The sequence below is a fragment of the Dama dama genome, chromosome 13, assembly GCF_033118175.1.
Source record: "Dama dama isolate Ldn47 chromosome 13, ASM3311817v1, whole genome shotgun sequence".
Taxonomy (NCBI): Eukaryota; Metazoa; Chordata; class Mammalia; order Artiodactyla; family Cervidae; genus Dama; species Dama dama.
Window position 1 is genome coordinate 63,466,419 of NC_083693.1, and position 18,956 is coordinate 63,485,374.

Below are 18,956 nucleotides of genomic sequence, written 5' to 3' on the forward strand. Positions count from 1 at the left end.
GGGCTCCTCTCTAGCTGCAGTGCTCAGCTGCTCACTGCGGTGGTGTCTCTTATCGCAGAGCACAGGTTTAAGGTGCACGGGCTTCGTTGCTCTGGGGCATGTGGAATCTTCCCGGACCAGGGATGGAACTGGTGTCCTCTGCACTGCAAGACAAATTCCTAACCACTGGACCACGTGGGAAGCCCAGACTCCACACTCTGTAAAGAATCAGGTTTGGGGTTGCAGATCAGTCATGGTGACCAAATCTTCTCTTTGCTGGTAAGTGTAGAATTTCACCCATGTTTAAAATGAATAAAATCCTCAAAGACGTGTGTAGATTTTTTTCACCTGAGGCCTTTAATTTGGCCTGAGACTCTAATCCATAGACGTAAGTACATGGAACACTACACTGACTCACTTCTCTATTAAGGCTGAGTGGTGATCAGTCACGATTTTAGTTCTGATAAAAAAGAAAAGGAAATGCCCACCTGAGTATTAAAAACCTCCAATGAGTCTCACCAAAATCTTCCCCCGGCTTCAGTGCTCACGCCAGCCCATGTGGCTGTCCTCACCTCTGTGCCTTCAGGGCCAGTCCCCAGAGGCCTGGCAAGGGTCCCTGGTAAGCCCTTTGGTGGATTTAACAAGTACAGACCCCTTCCAGCCATCACGGGCTCCTCTTCCTGCATTAATTCAGCTTTCACAGGCCATGTACCTGGGGCTGAAGCTAGCGGAGCTGACACACAGGAAGAAAGCATTTTAAGAGCCTTGGAGCAGCTCAAACAGAAGTCAGGGTTCAGAGGATCTTTATATACTGTTCACAGCTAAGGCCCCAGAGGACCTAATTATATCATACTTTGGATAACTTAAACAACTTGGATGATCCCTTCTCCCAGCCTACAGCAGATAAAAACAGCAAATTCAAAGTGGACAGGAGCTCAAGACTGACCCACCGTGAGGAGCTACAGGGTAAGCAGGTTATCTGAAAGCAAGGAAGAGACAAGAGGCCCTGCACAAATACACGAGAGCCACAGTCTGAGGCTGTTCAGGGAAAGAATGAAGGCCTCTGCTCCCTCAGCCTCCTGCAGGGGCACACAATGACAACCAGGACTCGTTCATTCCTTCCTTCCTTCAATCACACCCATCACACACCAAGAGAAATCTCAATCTGATCCAGAGACCTACTGGGAGGGTACGGAATTCCAGTGGGCTAATTTTATAACAAAGGTAAAAAAAAAGGATCTTAAAAGTAGAGAATTCGTTTATTCATTTTAGAAATAAGGTCAGAGAATAATTATTTAAAATAAGCTTTTGGGGGACTTCCCTGGTGGTCCAGTGACTAAGACTTAAGACTGCCTACTCCCATTGCAGAAGGCCCAGGTTTGATCCCTGCTCAGGGAACTAGATCCCACGTGCTGCAATTTGAAGGGAAAAAAAAAAAAAAAAAAGGTCTCATATGCCTCAATGAAGATTAAAGATTCCGTATGCTGCAACTAAGACGCGGCATAGCCAAATAAAGTAATAAAATAAAATTTAAATTAGCCAAGCATTTTGGTGGGTAGCAGGGCACTAGGAAGATCACCCCTGCCCTCAGTCACATGAAGCAGTGCCGTGCTCATTCTCACCAAGCTAAGTGAATAAAAACATTTGCTATAACAAATGTATCCTGCGATTTTTACCCATACACAGATTCCTAGCAAATTAAAAAAAAAAAAAAAAGAGTAAGAGAGAAAAGCAGAAGTTCACTCATTTCTCATGGGAAGCTGATGCCCAATTTCTCTCAGGATTTCTGCTATTTTCAAAAGCTACCAGATTGTGGGTTTTGAATAGTTTCACAACATAACAGAGAAGACTCTCTGCTGGGTCCCTGCCAGCAAGGGCAGCTCTGTGACACAGTTAGGCAGGCAAAGAAAGAACAGACAACTCCCTCCCCAACACCTACTGGATGCTGGGTCCTTGCTGAGCACATTCCATAGTCAACGCAGTTCTCTGAGCTCAGCCCAAGTGTGATCCGTCGTGTCTGACTCTGTGACCCGATGGACTGGGGCCTGCCAGGCTCCTCTGCCCACGGAATTTTCCAGGCGAGAATACTGGAGTGGGTTGCCATTTCCTACTCCAGGGGATCTTTGACTCAGGGATCGAACCCGCATCTCTTAGGTCTCCTGCACTCACAGGAGGGTTCTTTTACCACCAGCGCCACCTGGGAAGCCCAAGAAAGCTTGGCTAAAACCAAGAAAACTGGCAATTTTAAAAAGCTGATAAATGCTATGGGAACCCAAGGGAGGGACACCTCGTCTGCAGTAAGGATCAGGCAAGGCTCCTTGGAAGAAAAGCTATGACAAACCTAGACAGTGTATTAAAAAGCAGAGACATTATTTTGCCAACAAAGGTCCATATAATCAAAGCTATGGTTTTTCCAGCAGTCATATATGGATGTGAGAGCTGGACCATAAATATGGTTGAGCACCAAAGAACTGATGCTTTTGAATTGTGGGGCTGAGGAAGACTCTTGAGAGAGTCCCTTGGACTGTAAGGAGATCAAACCAGTCAACCTTAAAGGAAATCAACCCTGAATATTCACTGGAAGGACTGATGCTGAAGCTCCAATAGTCATATCACATCTGATGTGAAGAGTCGACTCACTGGAAAAGACTTGATGCTGGGAAAGACTGAGGGTGGGGGAGAAGAAGACGACAGAGGATAAGATGGCTAGATGGCATCACTGACCCAGTGGACAAGAGTTTGAGCAAACTCTGGGAGATAGTGAAGGACAGGGATGCCTGGAGTGCTGCAGTCCATGGGGTTGCAAACAGCTGGACACAACTTAGCAACTTCCAAAGTTGCTTCCAAAGGCTTCCAAAAGGAAATGACTTCTGAGCTGAGACCCCAGGAAGAAGAGAGGTAGGTATGGGGGGCTTTTCAGGGAACAGCATATGTAAAGGCCTAGATGTAAGAGAACATGGTACTTGTCAAGTTATAAATGCTTTGGTCTTAAGTTGGGGGTGGGTTTTCATGAGAAATGGGAGGCGGGTAGGAAACAATATGGACATCTGTACCTAGTGAGTCATAAGCAGCCAATGGGTGGGGGGAGGGTCAAACACATCAGACACCCTCTGCACCAACCCACAAACCCAGGGGAAATCCCAGGACAGGCTGAGCTAGTAGTTGAGTCTACGAAAAATCTTAACTTTACTATCTGCTTCCTGGAGTCCTGACATAGAGAAACTCCCTCCAGCCTTTCTTAGTAGAAACGGAATGCACGTAGGCTGACCTAAGCTATAAATAAATCTACAGATGTGTGCAGCCATCAGCTTCCAAAACAGAAGGGAAACTAATACTGCACATGGGATAAAGGTGGACCTGGGGACAGAAATGTAGTGGGACGATTAAAGTACACCAACCTTTAAAATGTGGAGGCTGAATAAGAACAAGGTTGGAAAATTTCCTGACTTCCTAATCTCACATCTGCGGCAAACATGACTAGTCAATCACAACACTTTTGTTTTTACCGAGCCTGGAAGGAAGCCTCGGAACCCTTCTGAACACAGCACTCTCCACACAGCCAGTGCCAATCAATAAACATTGGCACATGAAATGAAACCCGTCTTCCGTGCCTGGTACCTAATTTCTAGGGTCCTTTTGGTGCCAGTCTTTGATGCTCTAAGATGCCATCATTCGAAAGTTCATACATCCTCTGGATATGGAAAACCAATCTTATGTGTCAGTGATCACCTGGGTATGAACACAGGGATTTAGATAAAGGAAGGCAAACAACTCTTTCCAAGAGCAAGCTCTTCCTGCTGCAAACTGCATACTGTCTTGCTGAGGTTGGAAGGCACAGTGACTTGCCCACAGAGACAGGGGTCAGAGGAACGCAGCCACCCCACTACCACCGAGGCCCCGGGTCCGTGAGTCTGAGTGTTGAACCCTCACAACCTGGAAGGACTGACCTCCTGGAGTTAATCCTGCCCTCCCCGTGTGCCCTTGCCCCTACAGACCATTCCAGTCCTTTCATGTAACACTCTATCATTTGGCTTAATCCCCAGAGCAATTCCCAAAGGCTGGTATTATCTGCGTTTTACAAACAAGAAGAGGCTCAGACAGGCTGAGCCACAGATCTGAGATTTGGTCACCACCTGCTCGCTCCTAACTCACTACCGCCCCCTCCCCGAAACTGCTGCTATTTCTGTGCATTTCCTAGCAGAGTGGGGCTCCCTCTGTCTACATTTCTGATCTCAGTGCCACGGGGCAGGTATTTCAGCCAGAATCTGCTGACTGAGGGACTGCCGGTAACTGTGAACATCACGTCTGTGTAGAAGAACAAAGAACACAGTTTCCATTTGATTTCTTGTTGGGATGGAGACACACACATTTTTCTTTTTTTTTTTTTCACATTTTTCTTAATATTTTTACATTCTATTCTCTCCTAACTTATGTGCCGGAATGAACCGCTCACTGTGCTTTCCCTGGTTTCTGAGTTTAAAACCAGTCATTTCATACAGATGATTATGGGGGCTGCCTCACTGATTTGAAAATAGCACTGCACTGAACATGACCCCGCTTCTCAAGGTAATAATGACATCTCAAGACTCCCCCACACGGGCACAGCTCTGTGGGCCCTCCTGGGGGCTCTGCTTACACTGAGAAGACCTGTTATTATTTTAACAAGGTTACCTTGGGTTCCATACGGAACAGTATGGGCACATGGGGACCCTCCATTAATACCTGCCCTGGGTCACGGGATAGGAGGAGAGGGCACCTCTACACATCGCCTCACAGCCCGGAGGGCGAGTCCTGCAAAACCCTCACCAAGATCTCTTACACCTGGAACGTTACACTTGTAACGCCCATCAGGCACTCCCCCATTTATTTAATTAGTCATTCAACAAATGTTTATCACAGGTGGACTCTGCAGGCACCGAGTTGCACATCCACGTGAAATAGTGCAGGGGTGCTCCAGAGTGCACCCCCCCTTGTCCCCCCTTCTCTCCTGCACCCCCAGCCCAAGTCTGCCCCCATCCGCAGGGATCCCCCCACCACCTCGTGCGGGTAACGAGAACCTCTGCGCGGGTGACTCACGGCAGCCGTTCCCTGGTCACAGAGACAATCTGGAACAGCCACATCAAGCCCCTCAGACCAGCACCGCCAGAAATGACTCCCAAGCCCAGCCTGCCCGGGGCACAGAAGCTGAGAGCTAATTCATTTCCCAGCACCAAACAACTGAGGATCAGAAAGGGAGAATGAACCCCAGGAAGGCAGTGGGTCTGCACTGGCTGGAGGTGAGGCGATGGCAGAGGCAGGAGACGATCAGAGAAAGGGTCCCCCCGCCACGCGCCAGGCGGAAAACGCAAAGCCCAAACATCATGGGGGAACACAGAGACCTTTGACAAATAACAGCTCATCCCTCCTCCTCGAACGGCCAGGGCCACAGAGAGCAGACCCGGCGGACGCCATGCGTGCTCTCGCAGCCGGGAGTCCCTCTCTGTGTATGGCCCATCGCTAGGAGGCGACCAAACAAAGTCCGGTTTCCAGGCAGGCCCCGCGGCTGCTCCAAAGGCTGGCATCCAGCCGTGCCTGAATGCTCGCTGGGCTTGGTAGCGTTACTCAAGCGCTTCACGTTCCTGGAAGAGCCAAGTGCTGGCTCTCGGCTCCGGCGCCCAGCAGCCCCCTCGCTCTGGATGGACCAGAGACTCATTTCTGAGTCCAGCGGGGCAGCAGAGAGCTGAAGGAGCAGGCTGCGAGCCACGCCACATGAACTGGCGCATGGGCACTTTTCTGAACCTGTTCCTTTAAGAATGAATGGGAAACACGAACAGGATCAAGGCCCGCGAGATGAACTTTTACTAACTTCTTCCCTCCTCATCTGAAGGACCTATGTGCATGCGTCAAGTCACTCAGTCGTGTCCGACTCTCTATGACCCCATGGACTGTAGCCCCCCAGGCTCCTCTGTCCATGGGATTCTCCAGGCAAGAACACTGGAGTGGGTTTCCATGCTCTCCTCCAGGGGATCTTCCCGACCCAGGGATCGAACCTGTCTCACATCTCCTGCATTGGTAGGTGGGGTCTTTACCACTAGCGCCCCCTGGGAAATCCTAAAGGACTTAAGGTTTTTGCAAATGCAAACATAAAAATACACACCTGGGGTAAGAATTCAGGAGAACTAAAAAAAAAACAGCTCAAGTTTGGGAGAAAGAACACAAGAACTGCATCGCTCATTAGCCTCTAAGGGCAGACCCTTGACTCCCCTATGTTGCTTGGCAAGTAGGGCGCTGGGGGCGGGGTGGGCGGGGGGACACAGGGCCCAGGATAGTGGCCGGGAAGGGAAGACCACTGCCTGCTTTCTCAAACAATCTCGGAGGCAGGAAGACTTCTCATGATCAACCAGACCTGGAGCTCTCTCCCTGTCCTAGGGCTGGAGGGGAGCCAGCCCGCTGGCCCACCAGCCCTCAGAGGTTCCAGCTTGTCATCAAAGGCGGAGCTGTGCCTTGAGGGAAGGTTTCTATGGGATCCAAGAAGCACTTCAAGGACGTCCTTGACAAGCAAGCAAGTAAACACTGAGAGGGTTAAATATTAAATTCCAAGGAGTCTCAGGAGTTCCGTTTCCGCTGGCCTTTGAAACCTAAACTTCAGCCGTGACAGAACACTTCCTCCATGCGCCCTGGGCTCGCTGCTCCTCCTGGGACTGCCGGCACATTCCCCCTCCCCCAAGCTCGGCCCACCTGGACACTCGCCCTCTGCTGGTCTGTTGAGAGTTCCTTGAGGCCCTGCCACATACCGCCTCCTCCAGGAAGCCTTCCTGATCTGCCCAGGGAAGAATTCATTACCCGCCTTGCATTCTGTGGGAAGCACACTCACACAGCTTCTCGCCCTGGAGCAGGCTAGTGATGGACCCCATCTTCCTCCCCTCTTGCCCCAACACAGACTGGGGGCTCCATGAGCAGACACAGCCTGTTCATCTCCATGGCCCCTGGACCCACAGTGGGCGTTTTACAGGGAGAGCTTGAGGCTGGCTTGGGCTGAGCTCCTCTGAGCCTCTGGCCCAGGGGTGCCACTCAGAGGAGGAAGGAAGCAAGGGTGTTCTCATCTTCTATCTGGGAGGGTCAGAAATCGACCTTCTGGTTCCTTCAGCTGGAGCAGCAGGAGCCCAGAGGCCTGCACGAGCTGTGAAGGAAGGATGTTCACAGCATCGGTGGGCAAAGACGCCCTGACTCCTCAAGGGGCTTCCCCTGTCCCTGGACGCCCCTTCTGTCACCGTGGTGACAGCAAAAAGACTGAGGACAAGGACCAGATCACTGAACAGCAAAGAACAGAATCCCCAAGGCTATCCTCCAAGATCCCAGCCATATTCACAGACAGGACCCCGTAAGGTGTAAACACAGGGTCAGCGCCTCCAGGGACCCAGGAATCTTGCCTTGCATTTAGAACTTGAGAAACTCCAGGCAGAATAATGACGATGGCGGGTCATATATAACCATCTGCATGACTTACGGTGATACACACATCTCTGCATCTCTTACCTATAGGACCGCCATGCTGTGTGCCTCTGAATGAGTTCCCTCCCCTCTCTGGGCTGGGTTTCTGTACCTACACGGCTCCCGCCTTTCCAGTCTAAACAGCTTGGGAGCGATCGGCAAATTCACAAGTCTGAAACCCACTACTGCGCTTGGATACAAACCTTGGAAGACAACACAGTGCCCTCTTCCAGCATGACTGCTCTATGATTCATCGCAGAAATTAATTTGCTAACACCCTGGCTTCTTGTCAGACCAATCTAGTCTTTTTCATGTGCGTGGCATGGTGACAAGCCTGGCTGCAGAGAAATCAGGGCTTGGCACTCGGGCAAGCACTTTACAGATGCTGCAGACACTGGGATCCCTTGGTTCTCATGTGGAAAACACTCTTCAATAAACCAGGTTAATATGTTTCATGGAAGCATAGCCAGCCAGGCAAGGGTGTGAGCAGCTTCCAGGGCAGCATCACCAGCCTAGGGCAGCCGCACACGTGGTGTGAAGCAGAGGTCGACTCTCACTTGACCCTGACCGCTGACACTTAATAGTTTTATCTGTGGGAGCACGTGACTAACATCTGTAAGGAGCACTAGCTTGATGGAAGAACAAAGTGGGGACAGGACAGACTAGATAAAGCCCATTTCCAGCACTTAAGCTCTGTTGATTCAGCACCTACTATGTGCCAGGCACTGCTCTTAGATACTTAGAAGACACTGGTGGGGACTTCCCTGGCGGCCCAGTGGCTGAGATTTTTGCACGCTGAACAAAGATCGAAGATCCCACGTGCCACAACTAAGACATGGCAGAGCCAATCAATCAGTCAATAAACACTATTACAAAAAAAAAACCCAAAAAAACCCCAAACTACACAAGACATTGGCAACAACAAATCCCCTAGGATTCCTGCCTTCATGACAGATTACATCCTAGAGGGGGAAAAAACAAGCAATGGGGGAAAAAAACAAGCAATGCAGCAGACAGGGAAAAATAAGTAAATGAGAGAGCATTGTGGAGGGTGATAAATGTTATGAAAGAAAAGAAGGCAAAGCAGAAGGGGAGGACTGGAAGTCCCAAGGGAGGAGGAGGATACAGCTACACACAGGGAGGTCATGAGGATGGGGAGCACCGAGGAGACACTCGAGCAACGACTTGAAGCATCTATTCCTTCTTCCAGTATCACATATGGATGTGAGGGTTGGACCATAAGGAAAGCTGAGCGCCGAAGAATTGATGCTTTTGAACGGTGGTGTTGGAGGAGACTCCTGAGAGTCCCTTGGACTGCAAGAAGATCCAACCAGTCCATCCTAAAGGACATCAGTCCTGAATATTCATTGGAAAAACTGGTGCTGAAGCTGAAACTCCAATACTTTGGCCATCTGATGCAAAGAACTGACTCACTGGAAAAGATCCTGATGCTGAGAAAGATTGAAGGCAGGAGGGGAAGGGGACGACAGAGGATGAGATGATTGGATGGCAACACCAACTCAATATAAGTGAATTTGAGTAAGCTCTAGGAGTTGGTGATGGACAGGGAGGCCTGGTGTGCTGCAGTCCATGGGGTTGCAAAGAGTGGGACACAACTGAGCGACTGAACTGAAGTGATTCCTGTTAATATCTGGGAAAAGCGTTCCAGGCCAAGGGAACAGTTAGAAGGCCACCCAGGTGCTAGCCAGGAGAAGGATGGTGGCCGCTAGAACCAGGGCAGTGGGGCAGGAGAAGAGAAATGCACGGCTCTGTTGCAAGTAGAGCCAGGGCACCTGCCCGAGGGACGGGAGTGGGGTCGGACAGAAGGATCAGACATGGCCACCTGGACACAAGACAAAAGACACCCTGCAACACCAGTCCCGGCAGTCTGCACTCGGCCCAGCCGCCGGGGAAGGCTCTTCTGCTATGCACCCGTGTATGAATGTGAGAAGGCTACAGCAGGGTCCTATGGGACCCCAGGCCAGGCTCCAAGAAGAGGGGTCTACAGTAATGAGGCGCCAGACAAGATGCTTCCCCAGGGACAGGTATCCAAGGAGATGGTAGCAAAATCACGCACAGTCAGAGAGGAAATCCAGAGATGATTCGAGGCACAAACAGGAAAGCAGAGAAGGGGGACTGGAGGCCGGGAGGGCAGCCACCGAGGACAGATTTTAATATATATCAAGTGTTTTCTCATATTCACTGAACTGCCCCTGAATCCCACCTGAGGTAGGAAAAAAGAGAACATCTTGTCCGGTGGGTGCAGGATGACAGACATACAGAAATATCTCATGGTATGAGTCGGGACATCTCCCTTTTTTAGGTCAGAGGAAGGGGGACAAGTGACTGGTGTTCTGGGATCATTCAGTGTCACTGTGTATCTGTCTGTCTCTCCACAGAGGTGCATTTACCAAAAACAAAAAATAACCCCAAACTGAAATGTTATAAATAACGGTTCAGTGTCAGCATCAGCTAAAAAGAACACAGGTGTGCTCCTGAGCTGGGTGACAGAATTTGTTAAAAAAAAAAAAAAAAAAAAAAAAAGCCTCCCCATTCACCCCCTTCTAGGCAACCGCACAAGAAAGAAACCAACTTTGTTCTTTATTTTAAATGAAATCCCAATTGCTTCACCCACCTATTTTTAAAATTTAAAACAGAAAACACCATTCCACAAATGTGTCTCAGGCACTCATGTTTGTGTCTTCTTGCTGGTGCCTCTCCCCTCCCAACCTCCTTGCTCTGAGTCCCCCTGAGACTCCTGCCAAAACCTACCCATGCGTGCTCCCAGCTCTCATCCCTCCAGGCTTCTCCGGGGGAGGCAGCCCATCCGCTCTCAGCAAAGCCCCCAGAAGCCTCCATCAGTCAGCCCTGCCTGCTGTGGGCCCTCTGAGATTGCTGCACGGGGGGGATTCTCATCCTTAACTTTCCCAGAGGCCCCCATCTCATCTTAACAACTTCTCCATTGAACTGGGGTCGGAACCTCTTCGACTGATACACACTGATTCCATACGGCCCTAGGGACTCGGAGACATTCCGTTCACCTGTCGGTTTAAAGGGCTTCCCTGGTGGCTCAGATGGTAAAGAATCCGCTTGCAACGCAGGAGACCTGGGTTCTATTCCTGGGTCAGGAAGATCCCCTGGAGGAGAGCATGGCAACCCACTCCAGTATTGCCTGGAGAATCCCCATGGACAGAGGAACCTGGTGGGCTACACAGTCCATGGGGTCGCAAAGAGTCGGACATGACTGAGTTTAAAATCCGTTTAAATTTTAAACTGAGTTTAAAATCAGCTTCCCGAGAGTGTTCTCAAACTGGATTGTGAGGAAGACTGCACCACTCTGTACATTTATGGGGAAAAAAAATCACTGAACTGTATACTTAAAATAGGTGAATTTTGGACTTCCCTGACAGTCCAGTAACTAAGATTTCATGCTCCCAATGCAGGGGGCACAGGTTCGATCCCCAGTGGGGGAAGATCCCACATGCTGTGTGGTGTGGCAAAAAAAAAAAAAAAAGCTAATTTCATGGTATGCAAATTATACTTTAATACAGCTATTTAAAAATCAGTGTCCACATCTTTGCAGGTGTTTCTGTTCATTGCCAGACCCAAGGTGGGACCAGGGCTCCCTGCATATGGATAGTCTCTCTCCCCGTGTGGTTCAGAGAGTCTGGAACAGAGAGGCTCTGAAGGCAGGGCTGGAGCCACGGTTCTGGTGAGCAGAGGTGCCTTGCGGAGAAGGGGCCCCCCTGAGGGCAGGATTCCAGACAGCAGTGGGAAGGGAGGGGCCAACACAGGAAGGTGGCAAACTACGCAGTATGATGGGGTGATGGGGTGACACGGTGGGGGAGGAATACGTGTTTAGCACTAGACTGACTCATAAACGTTAGTCACTCAATCGTGTCCAACTCTTTGCAACCCCATGCACTGTAGCCCACCAGGCTCCTCTGTCCATGGGGATTCTCCAGGCAAGTGGGTTGCCATTCCCTTCTCCAGGGGATCTTCCCGACCCAGGGACCAAACCCGGGTCTCCTGCATTGCAGGCAGATTTTTTACCATCTGAGCCACCACATTAACTCATGCGTCACTGTCATTTTTTGTAGGTCAAAATGGTTAGGCACTGGCAACTGCCTGACACTTGTTCATGTGTGATATGGACCAGAGCTCAGGCCCAGGGTTTAGGTGGAACAAATTGCCACTCAAACTCCCCTCTGCTCATGGGTTAAGTGGCTGAGGGCTTGTCACTTCAACCCTGTGGCCTGCCGTTCTCTCATCTATAAATGCAACGGCACGGCCACACCCCAGGAGCACATTTTCACTTCCGCTTTTAAATACACGTCCGGTGCCTAGCACACGGTGGGTCACCGAGGGCTCAGGCAGGAGCCTTCTTTCCTGCTCCTCCGCTCTCCTCTCCTCATCTGACAACGCTGTCTCTAGAGCAGGAGGAACAGCAGAACTACGCCCGAACCACCGACCTCTCTGGGCACCTCTCTCTTAACACCAGTCCCCCAAATAAGGCAGGACAAGCAGCACACTTCTGCTAAGCAAGGCAGACCCTCAGTGCAACCCCATGGACTGTAACCTGCCAGGCTCCTCTATCCATGGGGTTCTCCAGGAAAGAATACTGGGGTGGATTGCCATTTCCTTCTACCTGGGGGAACCATGAAATAAACCCAGAAAACAAATGGCCCCAGGGCAGAGACGGGGAGAGCGCAGACCAAGGGTTCCCTGTTACTAACACGTCAAGTAGAGAAGGGCGTTACTGCCAGGGGCTGCCAGGTGGGTCTGGGTGTATCCTGAAGAACCAATGTGATGCTCATGGGCCCGTGGCACTGGAGACGAACAGGAGATCAAAGAAACCCTTTCTTTTGGCTCTCGCAGAGAACAGGGGAGTGGGGGTCCAAGAAGGACCCCTCCCCATGAGCAAAGTGATTTCATGCTCAGCTTCCCTTGACCCAGTGCCCCCAGAAGCTGCTGCTGCCACTCTCAGGGCCAGGGCTCCTCTACGAGGAACATCCTCGGCGGGTTACAAAGTGTACCTCTCCTCTGCGTGCCAGACGACCTGAGCTCATGAGGACAGGAGCGAGGATGGTCAGGCTCCCATGAGAGCAGGGCGAGGAGGTACCCATAGAGGCAAGCTTCAGCTCCTCCTGCGAAAGCCTCTCATGGTGGGATCCTTCCCGCATGGCCTGACCCCACACCCAGTCCAGGAGGCTCACAAGGTCTCCACGGGAACCAGGGGAGTCCCAGCCAGCAGGCACATCTGTCCCTGGGGCCCACAGGTTTCCATCCACGAGCCACAGGTGCAGGTCAATGCACAAGACCGTGGAGGGGAAGAGAGTCAGCACCCCATTTAACTTACAGAGTGTGTTAACTGTCAGGCTGGAACTAAGCTCTGGCTTTCTGTAAGGTGTCCGGGAGGACATTTCAGTCTTTTAAAGTCATACCAAGTGTCCAAGACCAGGACTTAGGACCTTACCCACTCGGGCCCCAGAGACTAGCGGGAGATGTGAGAACAGGTGGTCCCAGTGAAATGTACGTGGGGAAATAAACCAGCACAGGATGCCAGCAGAATCCTTCCTATTATATATAATAGGAATATATAGGAATTTAATATTATATATATAATATATATGTAATTCCCTTGGGGAATTAGTTCCCTCCAAAGATTCTTTCCTAGGTGGCTCAGAGGGTGAAGGATCTGCCTTCAAGGCAGGAGACCTGGGTTCGATCCCTGGGTCGGGAAGATCCCCTGGAGATGGGCATGGCAACCCACTCCAGTGTTCTTGCCCGGTGAATCCCAAATGGACAGAGGAGCCTGGTGGGCTACATTCCATGGGGTCGAAAAGAGTCAGACACGACTGAGCGACTAACATTTTCCCTTTCAAAGATTTTTTTCTTGTCAATAGGGACCACACCCCATGATGGGACGAGGAGAGACCCCTGGGCAGTTGGGGCGTGGGGGGGCACCATATTTCTTAAGACCCGAAGAGCAAGGAAGCAGTGGCCTCACCTGCCTTGGAACTCCATCTGAGGGGTTGTGAGGATATATTCTTAAGGAAGAAATGTGCTCTTGGCGTAAAGCCTTGGGGTTGTAAGCCCACCGTTTACAATCACACCCAAATGAGCACATGTTTTCACTGGGCTGGCTCCAGGCTGGCAGCCAGAGCCCTGCCTCCAACAGCTGCCCAGGGCTCAGCCCAGGCTCCACGGGGGGCAAGGGCTGCCTCCACTCACCAGACAGCGGGTCCTTGCCAATCATCAAGACATTAGGCAAATTCATGACGATCAGCTGCTGGAGAACTTCCTACGGAAACAAAGGGGAAAGGATACCATTAAGAACAGAAAATAAAGTAAAGACTGATTAAGAAAATTATAGTGTACCAAGTCACTGGAGGAGTGTGCAGTCATTATGAAAACCGTTGCTATGAAAATACCATATACATATATAATAGGAAGGAAAATGTAAGATATAAATAAATGAAAAGTCAAAACAGCTAACTGTGCTTCTGCCTTGATTATTACTAAACAAAAATTATGTCTGCACGTGTACAGAGACTTTAGGGGAAAAGAAGATATATTAGATGCCATATTAGTAGGACTAGCAGTGAGTTTCTTTTAAAGGATGTCTTTATTTTTATTGTATGATTTGCTTGTGCAACTAAAAAATGCAGAATAAACATGAAAAGGGCTTCCCTTGTGGCTCAGCTGGTAAAGAATCTGCCTGCAATGTGGGAGACCTGGGTTGGATCCCTGGGTTGGGAAGATCCCCTTGGAGGAGGGAAAGGCTACCCACTCCAGTATTCTGGCCTGGAGAATTCCATGGACTGTATAGTCAGTCCATGGGGTCGCAAAGAGTTAGACATGACTGAGTGACTTTTTCACTTTGAAACATGAAGAGAGATGTTACCGAGTCTTTACAAGCTGACAATTCAGGACTCTGGCATTCAGCAGGTCTTTGGTACAAGCTGTAAATAAAGAGACTTCTCTTTTTTCCGCAGTGACTCCTCTGTTGCTGTTGTCCGGTCACTCAGTCGTGTCTGACTCTCTGTGACCCCATGGACTGGAGCGTGCAGTCCTTCCCTGGGGGAGGGATAAGTCAGAGCTAATCTGCAGCCCCCCCCACCCCTCCAGAGACGTGGCAGACAGGAAATGTCCGGCCTCCTGCCCTCACGCCAAGGGCCCCTGAAAGAAGGCCCAGGCACCAGCCATCGACATGCCCCTGTCGTGCGGGTTTTAACAAGTTCCCCTCCGAATGTGCTGGCCCATCGCTCACATTTTCCAGGGTATTTCTCGCAGTATTTCTGGGCAGGTTGGTCTTCCCTGCCCAGATGTGCCTTGTTTCTCACAAGAAGATAAAATATCTAATTCTACAGAAGACAAGCAAGGCAGTAGGATTCAGTGATATTCTCGGTCTTTCGAAAGTGGTCACCATAGAAACTCTTGACCAACAAAGCTCCACTTACACCTTAAAAAAAAGTTTCCATTGAGAGACAACTTTTTTCCCCCGCAGTCACTACTGCACGGTGTGAGGACTCTCTGAACTCAGGACACTGCCAACCAGCGCTGATGAATAAAAGGGGACAGTGAACACAATTGGCTAATCCCGCAGGGCCCAGCTGATCACCTCAGAGCTCTCTGAATCCTCAGATGGGAATGGCGGCCTTGGCAAGCTCGCCAGGAGAGGCCGACACCTTCACAGTGTCAGCTACAGACTGGCGCTTGCCATCGACCTCTACAAGGATTAAATCCTGAGCTGCTGCAGCCGCTGATTTCCAACACCCCCTGAAAGGCGTTCGGGGTGGTGGGGAGAAGGGAGGCACTCTGTGCTTGGGGGAAAAACTGGCAGGACGGGTCTTCAAATAATTAGGTATTTTCAGGAGCTGATTTTCTGAGCCCAATTCTTGTATCTCCCCATGTCTAGAAAAGCACAAAAATTCTTCATGGTGACAACCGTTCCTCATGACTAGCAGAACGCTTCACCAGACTAGCAGAAGCCTTCTGGAAAAATATGTGCTTGACTGCATGTACTCCCCCTTCACCCAAATCACGTACACACTGACCTCCCCCCACCCCTTGGGAGCAGCTTCTCAGAGCTATCTGAGGTGCTGTCTCCTGGGCTGCAGTCCTCATTCTGCCCCAGGTAAAATTTAATTCTCAGACTCAGTGTGTGTTTTTTGACAGCAGAATGTACAAAATGATCTGCTCCACCCTCCTTATTATCCTTCCACGGCTCCCACCACACGAGAAATTGAGGAGGTGTACCCCACTCCCAAACACTCCGGGCCCATCTGTGCTCAGTGCTGGAGGACATCTTTCTTTACTATCTGAGGTCGCATGTCGCTGCATCCGAGACGGCCAGTGTTTTCTCAAGCCAAGTCTCAGTGCTGGGCAGAGTCTGAGTTGTGTAACAGCCTCAGCCTTCCTTCAGGGCTGGGAAAAGTCAACGCAGTTTCTCAACTGGATGTGCTCACCAAAGGATTCCGCAGTAGCACCCTTGGGCAAAACACACACAGCCAGGAAAATCAGATAAATCCACTTCCAGCAAAAGGAAGGACTCCCAGCCAAGTCAGCTGTTCTGTCACGGCTTCCCTGGTGGCTCAGGCAGTAAAGAATCTGTCTGCAATGCAACATCCCCGGTTCAACTCCCGGATTGGGAAGATCCCCTGGAGAAGGAAATGGCAACCCACTTCAGTATACAGTCCATGGCATTGCCAAGAGTCAGACCGACTTAGGGATTAAACCACCAAGAACTGCTGCTGCTGCTGCTTAAGTCACTTCAGTCCTGTCCAACTCTTTGCGACCCCATGGACTGCAGCCTACCAGGCTCCTCCGTCCCTGGGATTTTCCAGGCAAGAGTACTGGAGTGGGTTGCCATTGCCTTCTCCGCCAAGAACTGCTAAGTCACATCAAAACTAAGTCACTTTAACTTGGGGACATTCAATAAACAATAACATTGCTAGCAATGTCATGCAGTCCCTATCTGGTCTCAATGCTAAACTGAAGTGCTCAGCCCAGCTTCTAGAAGATTTCCTTGTTATCACTGTCAACCAACTACATTCCCTTCTGGAGTCTTCGCTGGTTTCTGCTCTGCTGTGGTGCAAGTGTCTGGAGCACCAGCCCTATTATCAGGATGCTTGAAGAGGGTGCACGTTTATAAAGGAAATTTGTTGTTGTTCAGTTGCTCAGTCGTGTCCGACTCTTTGACCCCATGGACTGCCACATCCCAGGCTTTCCTGTCCTTCAATATTTCCTAGAGTCTGCACAAACTCATGTCCATTGAGTTGATGATGCCATCCAACCATCTCATCCTCTGTCAGCCCCTTCTCCTGCCTTCAATCTTTCCCAGCATCAGTGTCTTTTCCGAGTCGGCTCTTCGTATCAAGTGGCCAAAGTACTGGAGCTTTGGCTTCAACATCAGTCCTTCCAAAGAATATTTAGGACTGATTTTCTTTAGAATTGGCTGGTTTGATCTCCCTGCTATCCAAGGGACTCTCAAGAGTCTTCTCCAACACCACAGTTCAAAAACATCCATTGTTTGGCACTCAGCCTTTTTTATGGTCCAACTCTCACATCCATACTTGACTACTGGATAAACCACAGCTTTGACTAAACGGACCTTTGTTGGCAAAGTGATGTCTCTGCTTTTTAATAAGTTGTCTTTTCTTCCAAGGAGCAAGCGTCTTCTAAGTTCATGGCTGCAGTCACCACCTGCAGTGATTTTGGAGCCCAAAAAATCAAAGTCTGTCACTGTTTCCATTGTTTCCCCATCTATTTGCCATGAAGTGATGGGACCAGATGCTGTGATCTTAGTTTTTTGAATGCTGAGTTTTAAGGCAGCTTTTTCACTGTCCTCTTTCACCTTCATCAAGAAGCTTTTTAGTTTCCCCTTCACTTTCTGCCATTAGGCTGGTGTCATCTGCATATCTGAAGTTACTGATATTTCTCCTGGCAATCTTGATTTCAGCTTGAGCTTCATGCAGCCTGGCATCCTTCATGATGTACTCTGCATATAAGTTAAATAAACAGGGTGACAATATACAGCCTAGACATACTCCTTTTCTGATTTGGAACCAGTCTGTTGTTCCATGTTCGGTTCTAACTGTTGCATCTTGATCTACACACAGGTTTCTCAGGAGGCAGGTCTGGTGGTCTGGTATTCCCATCTCTTCAAGAATTTTCCACAGTTTGTTATGAAGCAGATACAGAATGTGAAATCATCTTGAAGGTCTCCACAATAATGTAAAGCTGAATTATTATGCTAATAATAACCCAAGCAAAAGACTGCTGGAAAATACTGCTGGGAAAACCATGTATTCTCCTTCTAAAACTGGATGTTTATCTAATCTGGGCTTTTTAATTTTCCCACAATATGTATCACTTGCACAGTTAGGAAGTAATGTTTCATGAACAATGTTTTATTGATGTGTTCTTTTCAAAGCCTCATGGGTCTCCTAAGATTTAATCCTGTGGCCCAAAATACCCCTAAGATCTTAACTGCTCCCCTCAAAGGACCATTAATCGTATTCCAGCAAAAATAGCCTTGGAGGTTTGAGTACCATGGTGAGAACTGTCTAGCAGAAATACATGGGAAACGTTCATTTCGAATGTTCCGTATACCTGAGGCTGATTGATGTTGATGTATGGCAGAGGCCAACACAATACTGTAAAGCTATTATCCCCCAATTTAAAAAAAGTAAAAGAAACAAATGACAACATACAAATAATATAGCTTAATTAAACCAACATTTCCAAAATATTATTGCTTCACCACCGAATCAACATACACCATGAAAGAGATGATTTCACACTTTTTTTTTCACACTAAGTCTTTGAAATCCACTGTGTAGTTTACACTCACAGCACATCGGAATCTGAATGCCAAATTGTCATTGGAAACAGGATCTGAATAAGTAGATTCGCACACCCAAGTTGTTCCAAACACACTTAGAATTCTTCCAATAACTGAATCTAGTCTCGGTTTTTCAATCTAAGTACATGAAAAATTCACTTCCTCTGTCACACACCAGCCACATTCTGGAGGCCGTGCCAGCCACACGTGGCTAGTGGCCGTCATGCTCCACAACACCGGAGACAGGGGAGCTAAGCAAATGCGTCTCCTCGGGGTGGCGGGGCCTCCAGGGCGACGGGCCAGACCCTCATCTAGTGGGGACGTGAGGAGGCTGCTGACGACTGGACCCTCCCGCCTGCTACTCAGAACAGAAGGCCACTGTGGAGACTGCAGCTGACACTGGGCGGGCGATGGTCACACCCCCGCTGGCTGCAGGCGTGGACAAGTATGGAGATGGGCCCTGAGCAGTCCTCAAATTTGCCAACAAGCCTTCCCGGTGCCTCGTGGGCCTCTGCGAAGGCAGAAACAAAGGCCACTGTCGCATCCTGAGGCCACGATGAGGCGCGAGGGCACACATAAGCCTTGCGGCCTCTCATGTCACCCCATCCTTCTTGTAGCCTGACAGCGAGAGGGAAGAGTCAGGCCTGGGGTGCAGCCA

At 49.7% G+C, this 18,956-nt stretch overlaps 1 protein-coding gene across 4 annotated transcripts in view; it reads right to left on the minus strand.

Annotated features, from left to right (window-relative positions):
- CCDC88C (coiled-coil domain containing 88C) overlaps window positions 1-18,956 on the minus strand; it is a 142,144-nt gene that overhangs the window by 65,951 nt on the left and 57,237 nt on the right. For all 4 annotated transcript variants that reach the window (XR_009695460.1, XR_009695461.1, XM_061159293.1 and 1 more), the window contains exon 4: window positions 13,684-13,753. Coding sequence is in view for 2 of the 4 variants with exons in the window: in XM_061159293.1 (XP_061015276.1) it covers window positions 13,684-13,753 (70 nt within the window). In the remaining 2 variants the exon portion in view is untranslated. The remainder of the gene's footprint in view (window positions 1-13,683; window positions 13,754-18,956) is intronic.